We start from the raw sequence: 12,281 nt of genomic DNA, 5'->3' as shown, positions 1-12,281 counted from the left end.
ATCTGAACCAGTCGTAGTCCAGAACCAGTTCCGGGTGTCCCGCCAGAAATGGCCAAATAGGAAACTGATCCAAACCCGTGCATGGAATACATCAAATCGCGGCTTTTTGGATAACCCGATGAACGGTTAGCAAGTAAATTGGCTCAGACAACATCAGAAACTACTGGTACTGTTCCAGAATCGATTCCGGGTGTCCCGCTGAAAGTAACCACATATTAAAGGGAACCAAACCCATGCATGCGACACATCAAATCCTGGCTTTTTTGGTTTCTTGATTTATTAAAAAAAAGTTTCCGACAATATTTGGGACAACCGATACTGTTCCGCAACCGATTACGGGTGTTCCGCCGGAAGTGGTCAAATGTAAAGGAGAACCAAACCCATAAATTCGACACAAAAAATTACTTTTAATACCATTAGTGTGCCGAAACCGGTTCCAGGTGGCCCGCCGGAAGTGGTCAAATGTAGAATGAAACCAAACGCATGCACGCATCACATCAAATAACGGCTTCTTCGATACAACGAAGAACGGTCAGCAAGAAAATAGGTCACATTCAAGACTACCAGAAGTGTTCCGGAATGTGTTTTGAGTGTCTCGCCGGAATTGACGAAATGCAAAAAGAACCGCACTCATGCATACGGTTCAACAATTCGCGACTTTTAGGAAAACTGATTCACAATTGGAGTCTCCGGTTAGCCTAGTGGTTAAGGTTATGGATCGCCAATCCGGAGACAGCGGGTTCGATTACTGTTCCGGTCTGGAAAATTTTCTCGACTCCATGGGCATAGTGTATCATTGAACTTGCCTAACAATATACAAATTCATGCAATGGCAGGCAAATAAAGCCCTTCAATCAATAACTAAAGAGGCAGGCCAAGTCCCAGTGGGGTCGTCGAGCCATAAAGAAGAAGAAGAAGATTAATAAATGGCATGGAACTAGTCTGAGACCACATCAGGGCCAATCGGTACAATCCTGGAACTGGTTATGGGTGTCCTGCCGGAAGTGGTATAATGAGAAATTGAACCAAACCCATACGTGTGGTATCATAAAACTACGCTAATTCGACAATGATTGCTGTCAAATTACCGGGGTAAACTTTTAATTCGACAAACTAACTCTATTTTAGTTTTTGTTTAGATTTTCGGATTCGTTTTTGAACACAAATCCTACAGATGTTGTAGTAGTATGAATTGAAAGCTTGTTTATTTTATGATTGTTGGCTTCCGAAGTTCACTGTGGTTGATCACCAAATGGATCAGGTGTCGGATAGCACAACATTTGAACTTCCGGAAGTAGCAGCTGCACGAGGAGCCGCTCCGGGTGTGAATAACAGTACAATATCGGATCATTCGTGCATGGGACAGTGGGACACGCTTGTATGGAAAAAATAAATCCTCGCTCCAGTCGACTTTTTGGATTCCATTTTAATCCCATATGAGCTGTACAAAATTTCAGAGCAGGTGAAACTATAATTTAGCGCAAGCGATTCAAAGTTTGAATAGGATTTTCTATAGGAAAAGTTACACTTCCGGACAAAAAAATCCCAGAGCTCTTAATTCAAATCGAACAACGCATCTTGTATAAACATAATTTGTGAACTATTCCTTCGAAGACCGCTGTATATCACTGTGACATTTCATCTTTTTTTACGAATTAAAAAGAGTCTTATTAAAAAGTGTTTAATACGGGGTGTTTGACAGTACATCAAATAGCAGCTTTTTCGATAATACGATGATCGATTCGTAAAACCATATTTTAGACAACCGGTAGTGTCCCGAAACTGGTTCTGGGTGTCCCACTGGAAGTGGTTAAACGTAAAAGTGATCCATAACCATGCACGCGATACATGAAATCGTGATTTTCTAAGGAACCTAATGAACATTAGCAATTGAATGGTCTCTATGCTTGGGAGACTCGGTAGTGCCCCGGAACCAGTTCCGGGTGTTCCACCGAAATTGACCAAATGTACCATGCGAGACATCAATCCACGGCTTTTTTAATAACCTGAGGAACGGTTAGCTATAAAAAAAGGCTCACACCACATTAGAGACTACCGGTGAACAAAATCAATACAAACGATAAATATGTGTAAGAGAAACGAAATTTGACAAATTAAACCCACATACAAACAGGCTGACTATACTCACTACATATCGTTGTTGTTTTCAACGGTTGATTCAAATATTTATCAGTTCGCCAATTGAACGCTTACAGCGCACGCATCGTTTGTGCTATTTTTTGACGTTTATTCACTATTGCCGTCTAGCTAGCGTATCACAATCTGTTGCAAGTGATATGTCTGTTTATCTGTGCTGTGCTCATCAAGTCACACAATTTCAGATTCCTGAGGTGTAAATATTATGCTTTTTGTTGAAATTCGAAGTGACCTGGGACGCGGAAATTTAGGTTTTACTTACATTCAAGTGTCGCAACTCGATTCGGATGAGTGCATATTGTAGCTCTTAATTAGCTCAATGATGTGCAATGCCAATAATCGGTTCAAATTAATTTCGCATCTGCAACTTCGCATGTCACGCGAGTCGCGACTTCGATTTGGTGATGCGACGATAATATACAGTAGGATGAGTCAACGTTGTATGGGAAAATTTGAATTTAACCGCGTCAACCCCGAACAAAGGTTTTTAAATCCCTTTTTGCGTATAAAATTACTGGGTCAAATTTTAATTAATTGATTGCGCTGTGTAAGTGGTTGAAGTTTACATGGAAAATTTCACATGCTTGCATTTTTTGTCAAATTTTATATGAATTTTGTAACCTATGATATGATAATAAAATATAGCCTGAAATGTGCAGAAAAAACATTGGTGAAGATCGCAAAGTGATCTGTGATTGTGTAAAAAGTTATATCTTGGCTTGTAAGAATCGTCTTGATTTTGATCGGCCTCCAGTGTTAGTGAAGATGCTTAAGCAATCATCTGAGAAGTCTGATATTTTTCAGCTCTGCTTATACATTGAATATAACGTCGGACTGTCGGGGCCCGTGGCGTGGTTGGTCACACGTTCGCTTCATATGCGGATGGTCATGGGTTTGATTCCCAGCCCCGGCACTTGCAATTTTTCGTCAGTTGCTCTTCACCGAGAGCGGCTGACACTGACCCTCTTCTGAGTCCCATGGCTCAAACGGATACCTGGAAATCGGCGAAATGCTACTCATAACGGACCCCCAATCGGACTGGAAAGGAACAAGAGCCATCCATCATCCTTGTGCTCATCATTCTGCCATGTAGTAAAAAAGTGAAAGCAGCAGAAAGGCAGCCAGTTCAATAAAGTAAAATAGAATATATCTAGGCGCTGTACAATACTGTAGGTGCAGCTGTCAATTGAAGTCGCTCACGTAGTGCCCTAGTGGACAATAAAGCTGTAAATTAGGTTAAGTGATTAAGAATAAAAAAAAAACGTCGGACTATGTGCCATCAATAAGTTTTAAGTTAATTCAATGATGGCTTTGATAAAATGCTTGCTTTTCTTATAAAGTATTTATCAGGATTCAGAACACTTTGGCTTACATCGACGGAAAGATCGTGAGAGCATATTCGACGAGAAAGACACTATCACCGCTAGGTGGATTAATTTAGGTTTTTTTTTATTATAGCTTACATCTTTTGCAGTTTCTTGCACTGTGTGTCAAGATGGACATAAAAGTTGGTATTTTGAAAATAGTTTGATTTTTGAAAATTCTTGAAGTGCGCTTTTTTAAATTTCAAATCTATTTTTTAAAAGTAAGCATAGTTTGCAATGAAAAAGATAAACGATAAAATTTTGCTTTATGCGTTTCCGAGATATAAAGGCTGTACTATAAAAATTACCAAAAAATATCCAACTTGTGAACGCTTCAAATGTTTTTCAGGAAGGTTTTTTTGCGGGGGAAAATACTTAAAAATTTGGGTAATGAATGAAGGTGTTCCCTAATTAAGCATATGGCTCCCATTTTCATCCTACGATCCAAAGGATTGAAGCGTTGTTTGTTTTGTTCCTTATTTTTGTATTTTTGTTAGATGTGAGCACCCATGAAAACAAAAAAAAAAGAATCAATCGGTGCCGCAATCGTTTGTTTTCGAATAGGAAGAATATGGGAGCGTGAGATTACTGATGGCACAAATACCCTATTTTAAATTTACAAAATAAGAGACACATTTTTTATTCATTTTTTTTTTATCATCGAATGGTACTTTTTGGTCATGAATAATGCTTATGCAGAATTTTGGATTATTTATTATTATTTATTTATCTTTATTAAACAGATTTTCAGCCGGCGGCTGGTTCTTCTTTGTAACCAGAATTTTAGATAAATAAAAACACAAATATAAAATTAAATGAAAAATTGTCATATTCGGTGAAACTGCTAGGGAGTTAAACCAAAATTAGGAGGTTTCAATAGGTTTCATGAAACATAAAGTGGTCTTAAGGGGTCTCAGGGCGACGGAATGGGGGTTCAAAGGTTTCAATAGCAAAATATGTGTAAGTCTTATGGAGGGTTGGAAGTAGAGAGGATTTGTGTGTGTTAAGCTGAGGTCCAAAGGGAACCATGAAGGGGTTCAAAAGAGGATGATAAATGGGTTTCTCAGAGCGGTGTAAGGGGGCAAACTTTCAAAGAGTTGGATGGGTTTTCAAGAAGAATGACCAGAATAGATAGGCAAATATCTCAGAGAATTTGAATGGTAATGAATGTGAGTTTTACAAACGAATCGAACGTTTTTATTGCATATCATCTTGCTAGACAATACACATTCCAAATATTATGAAAAATAGAGCACTACACGCTAAAAAATCCGTTCTGATAAACGTGAACAAACAAACGCAAATATCCCTTTCGGGACGAAGCGCAAAAAAGTGAAATTTCTATAGAAAAAGGTTCAACTATAGCCCTCTAGAACTTTTAAATTTCCCAACAAAACAACGAATCATGTTCCACATTTGAAGAACTACTCTTTAACTTTCGAAACGGGCTCAAAACACTGATTTCCAGCATCGTGCGGCGCACGCTGTGTCCAAAGGGAAGTATTATGAAAAGTGAATGTACCTCAAATTTTTTTCGCTTGGACCGCATTTTTGGACCTCAAGATTCAGAATATGTGCGATTTAAAATCATCCATCTTGGGGTTTTTTCCCATACATTTTTATATGGGATGAAATTGACCTAAAAATGACTTTTTTCGACATTTGTATGGGAAAATAGGAAAAAAATAAAAAATATCAAAAAACCCAAGATGAAATATTTTAAGCCGCACAGATTCTGAAACAAGAGGTCCAAACCTATGATTCTAGGGAATAACATTTGAGGTACATTCGATTTTCATAATACTTCCCTTTGGACATAGCGTGCGGCGATTGACACGCTCCTTATCTGAAACTATGAAGATTTTTGCAGTATGTGTCAAAAATTCATTGAAATCCATCCACTCCGAACAAAGATATTGAATTTATTCGCGTTTTATACCTATTTTTTTTCCCACTGTGCGTTGCCAGAGAGTTCTTAGCCTGCTGAATAAATTTGCTGGAGAAACTATTCTTCTAATTCATCGGGATCTTGAGGCATACTTTGTGCAAAGTATGTGTTCAGTTTTAAAAGCCCAAGACAATCCGGAATCCGAAACCATGTGAACCAGGAATGTGCCCGGAATTCTTAACAGTACTTGGGTCGCCAAATTTTAATACAATCAAAAGTGGGTCCCAAGGGTGAAAAGTTTGGCATACACGCATCAATGTGTGAATCCTCTGCTAAACTTATCCCACCAACACTCCGACATCCGCATGAGTTTGTGCAGGCGCAGAGGTATATTCGGTCTGTATTTGTAACCATACAAACGATTACAATCATCACTTCCCAGGTAACCAAGAGGCAGTCAAAATGGCATTAACTCGGCACTATATGCGCCTTTACAGCAGGTCATTAAATGCCAATCCGCCGTATATGCACCATAAGTGCTAATTAAATGCAAGCTTTGGCCCAATATACGGCTGATTTAATGCTTATCTCTCCTATCCCTTAGATTGTCAAAGTTTAAAACAAAAATGTTTTCCCCTGCTCATTTTACGGCTTCCCATATTTTGCCTCACTCTGCTGTGCAATTTTGAGGCTTGGGGTCGCACTTCCTGAAATGCCGTTTTTTTTGCTGATTAAGATTCGATGCCTTGATCATCGGGTTGACGATGGTGGTAATTAAATCGAGCATAGGTAACCCGCCATGGAATTATTTTGCCAAAGCATGTTTTTTCTCATTGATTTTCTTCTTTGCTATCTATAAATGATAGGACGTGCAAATTATAATGGCTTCTACAGCCATAGCACGTAAACTAGAAAGTAGAAATGTGCTATGGTTTTAGCATCACTCATCTCACTTAGCAGTGTTGTGGCAATTAAGTAGCAGTTATGATGTTTGGTCACCAAAACATACTGTGTATTTGAAAGATCAATATAGGGCAGTAGAGCAGTCGAACTGTTATGATACGGCAATAAGCAGGTCGAATACGGATATCAAACAGAAATACGGCTTATTCAAATGCTTATTGGTTACCTGGGTTCCTTGCACTTCCGCCCATTGAACAGACACCTGACATGGCAGGCACCATTGTCGCAAAAAAAAAATAGACGATCACCAACGCGCACACACTGAAGATACATGCTTAGCCCCCGGCAGATATCTAATTGGTTCCTTGTGTGAGTGTAGCTGATCTGGCGATACTGGAGTCAATCAAGCTCAAGCTCTGGTGTCATTGCTACAGTGAATGTTATGGCATTTTTTATGTACAAAAATAAGGCTAATGATTGTATCTTTTATTATGCGGTCCATAAACATAAGTTGCATAAACTAAATCTGCATAAAAATCATTTCCGTTACGAAATTTGATTAAACGAAATTTCCATCTATCCCATATGTGTGTTTGTATCGATCTCTTTCCTATAACTCTCTGTAAAAGCACTCTCATTACCCCACTCTGCTGTATTCCGTTTGTATACCGATAATGTAGCGTTATGTGAAAGCGTCCCGTATTAATCTAGCCTCATTCCCTTCCTGTGTGCAACTTCAAACCAACTACTGAACTCGCTTCTTGTGGCTTTCGGGACATCCTCGTCTAAAACAAACTTAACTTGAATTCTGCCTCCAAAAACCAACCTTCAAACCAATTCCAACTTCCTAATACAAGCCGGTCCGCTTGCAGTTCATTCGTAGCGGTCCGCCTATGCCCGGCGAAGAGAAGGTCTGACTAAAAGAGTACGCCAGCGGCAATAGATCTCCACAGCCAACGAGCTTGAACCCCGCAAACGAGCGCAGTTTTTCGGGAAATGCAACGACATCGACGGGTTTGGAAGGCAGTAGCTACGGCAATGGGCCGGATTTATCGGTCGACTCGTCGAAAGATAGAGAATTCTGTGAAGCGTCCATGGGATTCGGTGCAGTTAAGGTAAAGATCAATGGAACTTCCGGCCAAATCGAAGAACGGCACGGCACATGGCGCAGGGGTTCAATTGAGTGTAGACACGTGAAGCTACCCCTCCTGGATGCGCAACACAGGGATAACGGCGGGGAACACGAGGGAGAGGCTGAACAAACTACGCAATTATTCGTCGAGCCGGCTCCGGCAGATGAAGTGCTGTGAACTCATTAAAACACAAATGTATCGAATTAATGATAGGCGAATTTATTAGCACTGGTAAGGTGAAACTGAAATCCGAATATGTACAATGATGTAGTCGTTCTAGGCGTATTATTATTAATGTCAACGGTGGAAACCACTTATCTAGGCTTAGATATAATTTCAATGTTCGCAAACGCTTCAATTTTTCGTAGAAAGAACACAAACACACTCCACCTCTTGAAGGATGCATGTGTTGATGGTGCAAAATAAAACAAACTTAATTCGTGGGTGCTCTTTTTCTTATATAATAGAATTGGAAGAAATTTGTGCTTAAAGAAAGTTATGTGTTTATACAATCGTGTTATATTTTAATGTACATATATCACAAATCCCTTAGCTAAGCCTATATTTAATTGTTCCAAAATGTGCGTTTCAACTCCTACCTATTTACCTATTTAATTTAAATCTTTTGTTATACTTTTTTTTTTTTTAATTCAAGCTTAAAAATAAGACAACGAAAGCTATGAAAATTGTTTTTTGAAACATCGTTTGAAAGTGAAAAACAATTCAGCCAGCGCACATTATTGCGTGTAACCATCTCAGCACTGGTGGTGTTTGTATAACTTTTCACGAAGTAATGTTTAACCTAGGCAATCATCATACATTTCAAACAAACTGTGCCCTCACAATCTACTTCCAATGGTGTTGATCCAGTAATAACTGGTCCCATTCGCTACTTTTCCGGGGCCTACATCCCATGACCAATATTTTGCCAACTGAGTGATGTCTATTTATTTACTGTGGCAAAAATCAACTTTACCATCTGCAGAAGCACATTACTGCGCAGATTTCCGTTTCGCCTACCACGACGGCACGCGCGCAGTGGCATTTATTGTGGATATTTTCCGTTCCGTGTGATTGATCGTTGTGTAAGCACGGGCTAGACCAGCTCTCTCGATCAATTGGATTATTATGGGAAATAGACTGTAGGGTAGGAGTAGGTTACATTTGCGTTTACTTTCACAACATTGCTCGTACGGTGGATTGTGGGAGGCGTTATTTCGCCAAGCCAAACATGTTTATATTATGTTTGTCCTCCTTACACTTTTCCGGCCTCCTAAAAGCAATCTCTACTCAGTTTTAGTATGACAAGAACAGCGTCTTTTAGTAAGCTAGGGTCCTGTGGCAAAGCATTGATTACATTGCAATTAAACTGCTTACATGTTCATTTTTGTCTATCTTGCATCCATAAGAAGGCTAGCACAGATGATTGAAGTAATTCCACCCCAGAAATGCACCTGACATCAAAATTCAGAACATCAGCGAGAACCTTAAAGGTTTTAACAAGATCAACTTTATCAACAAAAACAAAAAAAAACTTTTTCCATGAGCAGTAAATGTGCCTCATAAACGACACCCTGATCAATATGAATCGATACATAATTGTAAGCCATGGGCACAATTCCCGCCTACAACAAGAAGAAGCAGAGAAAACATGTGGGCATTCGAAGTTAGCGAAATTATGTATACAAAATCGAATACTACTTTATCAAGAACTGGGAACTCTGTTATTTTCCCATACTAACGGCAAGCGTCACTGACGGCACCGCCACCTGCTGAGTTAAGGTGGTACCTTAGTAAAAAAGTTTAAGAGTGTATTGGTGCAAGTATGAAGACTTACACGAACTATCGGAAATTCTTCCACCTTCATCCGTGGTGGCGCTGCTAACAGTGACTCCCGGTTTACAGCAGTGCTGCAAGCCTTCTTGATAAAGTGGTCTTCGACAAAATACTATCCATCGAGAAGACAAAACCTGGAGCAGATGTGGTGCACCCGGCATCAGCAATGCAACAAAGACTCTCTCGAAGTGGTGCGTCCGGCACCAGCGAAGCAATCAAAACAGTGTATTTAATCTTTGTTAGAATCAAATTATAACACTGCTCGACAAAATTTTACATAATGTTGTGTTATGGGATGAGAAAAAACAGGGGTTTGGGACCCTAGAAGTGTCATAGTGAAAAAAAAAATTGGAAAATATTAAACCGGACCTTCACAGTTTAAAACCGAAGTTTGTATGGAGAACTTGGGTTGTTCAATTGATATGCGCATTGTAACGTGCCGTGCATATTTTTAGGCGTTTTCGGTATTTGGGTTAGATTCGTTATTGTCTAACGCCTAAATATATGCACAGCGCGTTCTAATGCACATATCAATTGAACACCCCAAGTTCTCCATACAAACTTCGGTTTTGAACTGTGAAGGCCCGGTCCAATATTTTTCAAAAATTCTCTCACTATGACACTTCTGAGGTCCCAAACCCCTGTTATTTTTTTTCTCATTCCATAACAAAATTTAGTGTTGAACGGTGTAATAGTTCAGTAAAACAGAACAGTAACAGTGTGTGAACGAGTTGAGTATCTTTTTTGATGACCACTCCCTTCAACTCCTGTCAGCGAAAAGCCCTTTGGCTCCTACACCTTTCGCCATTCAGTGACACATTTGCGCAAATTTGGGCCCTTCGGTTTCAGTTGGTACACTATGTTAAATTAATCAGTTAGGAGTTAGGACACAGTTAACGCCCGAGACAACCGGTGCGCAATCCCGACCAGCGTTGGACATATTTTTCTCGCATGACGGGGCTACCGGTAGGGTGCCGAAGTCACCCCAGCAATTCCGGTGAACCCTGGCGTCCCGTTCACTGTCGTTTCGACGACCCAGCCCGGTGTGTACGGGGACGGACAAGGGGCTGTCCATAAACCACGTGGTCATTTTTTTGGGACTTTTCAGCCCCCCCCCCCCGCGTGATCATTAGTCCATACAAAATTTTTTATTTGTCCATACAAAATGGTCATTGGCCGAAACCCCCCCCCCCCCCCCCATGACCACGTGGTTTATGGACAGCCCCCAAGTGGGATTCCGTTACTTTCGTCTCCCGAATCGTACTTGAACTACAGAGAATATGGCGGCCTGATCAAAAGCAAGTTGAGTTGGCACCCCTCCCCATCCGGGAGCTTGAGTCCCACGGGTAGTCTGTAGTACTAGCAACGACGAAGTACTAGCCAGGACCCAAACTTTCAGGGGAGAGGCCAACTTAAGGCGATAGCTGGTGAAACGCAAATTAATAGAGAGTACTCATGTACGGCCCTCCCCTTCTCGAAGTCATCCCTAATGGGCATACCGCGAAGGTAAGGAATGAGTTTTTAAAGACAAACGTCTTGAAATCCCGCTTCAACAGTGCTTCTGAAATTCAGACGCACAAATCTCGAGAAGCAAGCCTCAAACAACAGTGCATTTTATTATTCTATTCTTGCTCACTTGTAAAAAGCTTAAAATGAGAAGATCAGATGCGCTGATGTTGTTTACGAAGAGATTTGTGCGCTCGAAATCGTGAGTAGGTGCCAAAGTCGGACATTTTGGGATTCTAACAAGGCTGTCCTTAATGGGTCGATCGTCTACACCCTAAAACGAAACCAAAACAGGCTTGTGTACAATCTACACAGACTTGTGTACTACTAGATCAGCCTCCACCCCTTTGTCAAATGTACACAGTTACTTTTCTGGCTCTAGCGCTGGTATGGGAGTAAAGTTCATAATTATTTTTCTCTGAACGATGACATGCATTATCAGGAATCGATCAGTGCAAAAATAATTGTTAATTTTGTTCTCATGCCAGCGCTAGAGCCGCAAAAGTAACTGTGTACATTTGACACAGCCAGCGGTGACAGCCTTAGGCTGACGACATGACTGTTTGCAGGATATTCATGGATTGTCCATTCATCGCTCCGAAGTGCTTTGAGTCAATAATGCACTCGCCGATCATGTATGCCGCACTATCTTTCGGCTGCCGATAATTACCGGTTGCAGTGAAGAGAATTTTCAGGCAAAAGAGGCACAAAACAAGCAACAAAGAAGACGTGGCGATTACTCTTTATCCCAACTGGTAACAGATAATGACATGATCTCGAAATTTTTTGTTGCAGACAAAACGGAAGCTGAATTTGTTGCGTACACTGAATGGCGGCTTGCTGTGAAAATTTCTATTCTGAGGGTCAATTTAAATACACAACGCCACTAAATTTGTACAGACCGAGTTCCGTTTCAATTCAACAGAATTATGTTTTCAATTTTACCATGAACTCAATTTTCAATTAAAAACAGTTTCTGTTGGCAACCGGATTCGAACCAAGAACCTTGACATCACCAGGCTCGCACGCTACCACTCGGCTATCGAACCGGTTGATGTGGGAAGAAACAAAACGCACACAAGAAGCGTTGGTGGGTCGATGATCATGTTTTGCCATGGTAAATTTAAAAACATTTTTATGCTTGTCATTACTGCAAGCCGCCTTTCAGTGTACTTTTCAACTCGTAAATAATCAGTTATTACTAACCCAAAATCAAATATTTTTGATGATACATGTTCAGCAGCGTTGCAGTATTTACCAACTCGAAGCTACCGCTCGAAAATCACAATGGAAGGTTTAAAAATCTTCAAACTCGTGGTGCACGATCTTTGTCCTATTCTGTTCAAGTTGGGATAAACCTATGTCGCATTGGGTAGAATGTCGCAACAAATTCAGGTTGCGACATTGTCGTTATTGTTGTGCGATGGTTGAATTCTGATTCACTGGTTTTGAGTAAGCGATAGCTTATTTTCATGCATCCAGTATTTTACAGCG

General features: G+C 40.4%; 1 protein-coding gene across 1 annotated transcript in view; it reads left to right on the top strand.

The window, feature by feature from the left end:
* Positions 1–7,888, top strand: part of LOC115265584 (calcitonin gene-related peptide type 1 receptor) — a 352,478-nt gene extending 344,590 nt beyond the window's left edge. The window contains 1 exon segment of the mRNA XM_062849706.1: positions 7,185–7,888. Coding sequence (XP_062705690.1) covers positions 7,185–7,622 — 438 coding nt within the window. The 3' untranslated portion in view covers positions 7,623–7,888.
* Positions 7,889–12,281: the final 4,393 nt, after the last annotated feature.

The sequence above is a fragment of the Aedes albopictus genome, chromosome 2 (genome assembly GCF_035046485.1).
Source record: "Aedes albopictus strain Foshan chromosome 2, AalbF5, whole genome shotgun sequence".
In the NCBI taxonomy this organism is placed as follows: domain Eukaryota; kingdom Metazoa; phylum Arthropoda; class Insecta; order Diptera; family Culicidae; genus Aedes; species Aedes albopictus.
This window is presented reverse-complemented; position numbering and strand designations above follow the sequence as displayed.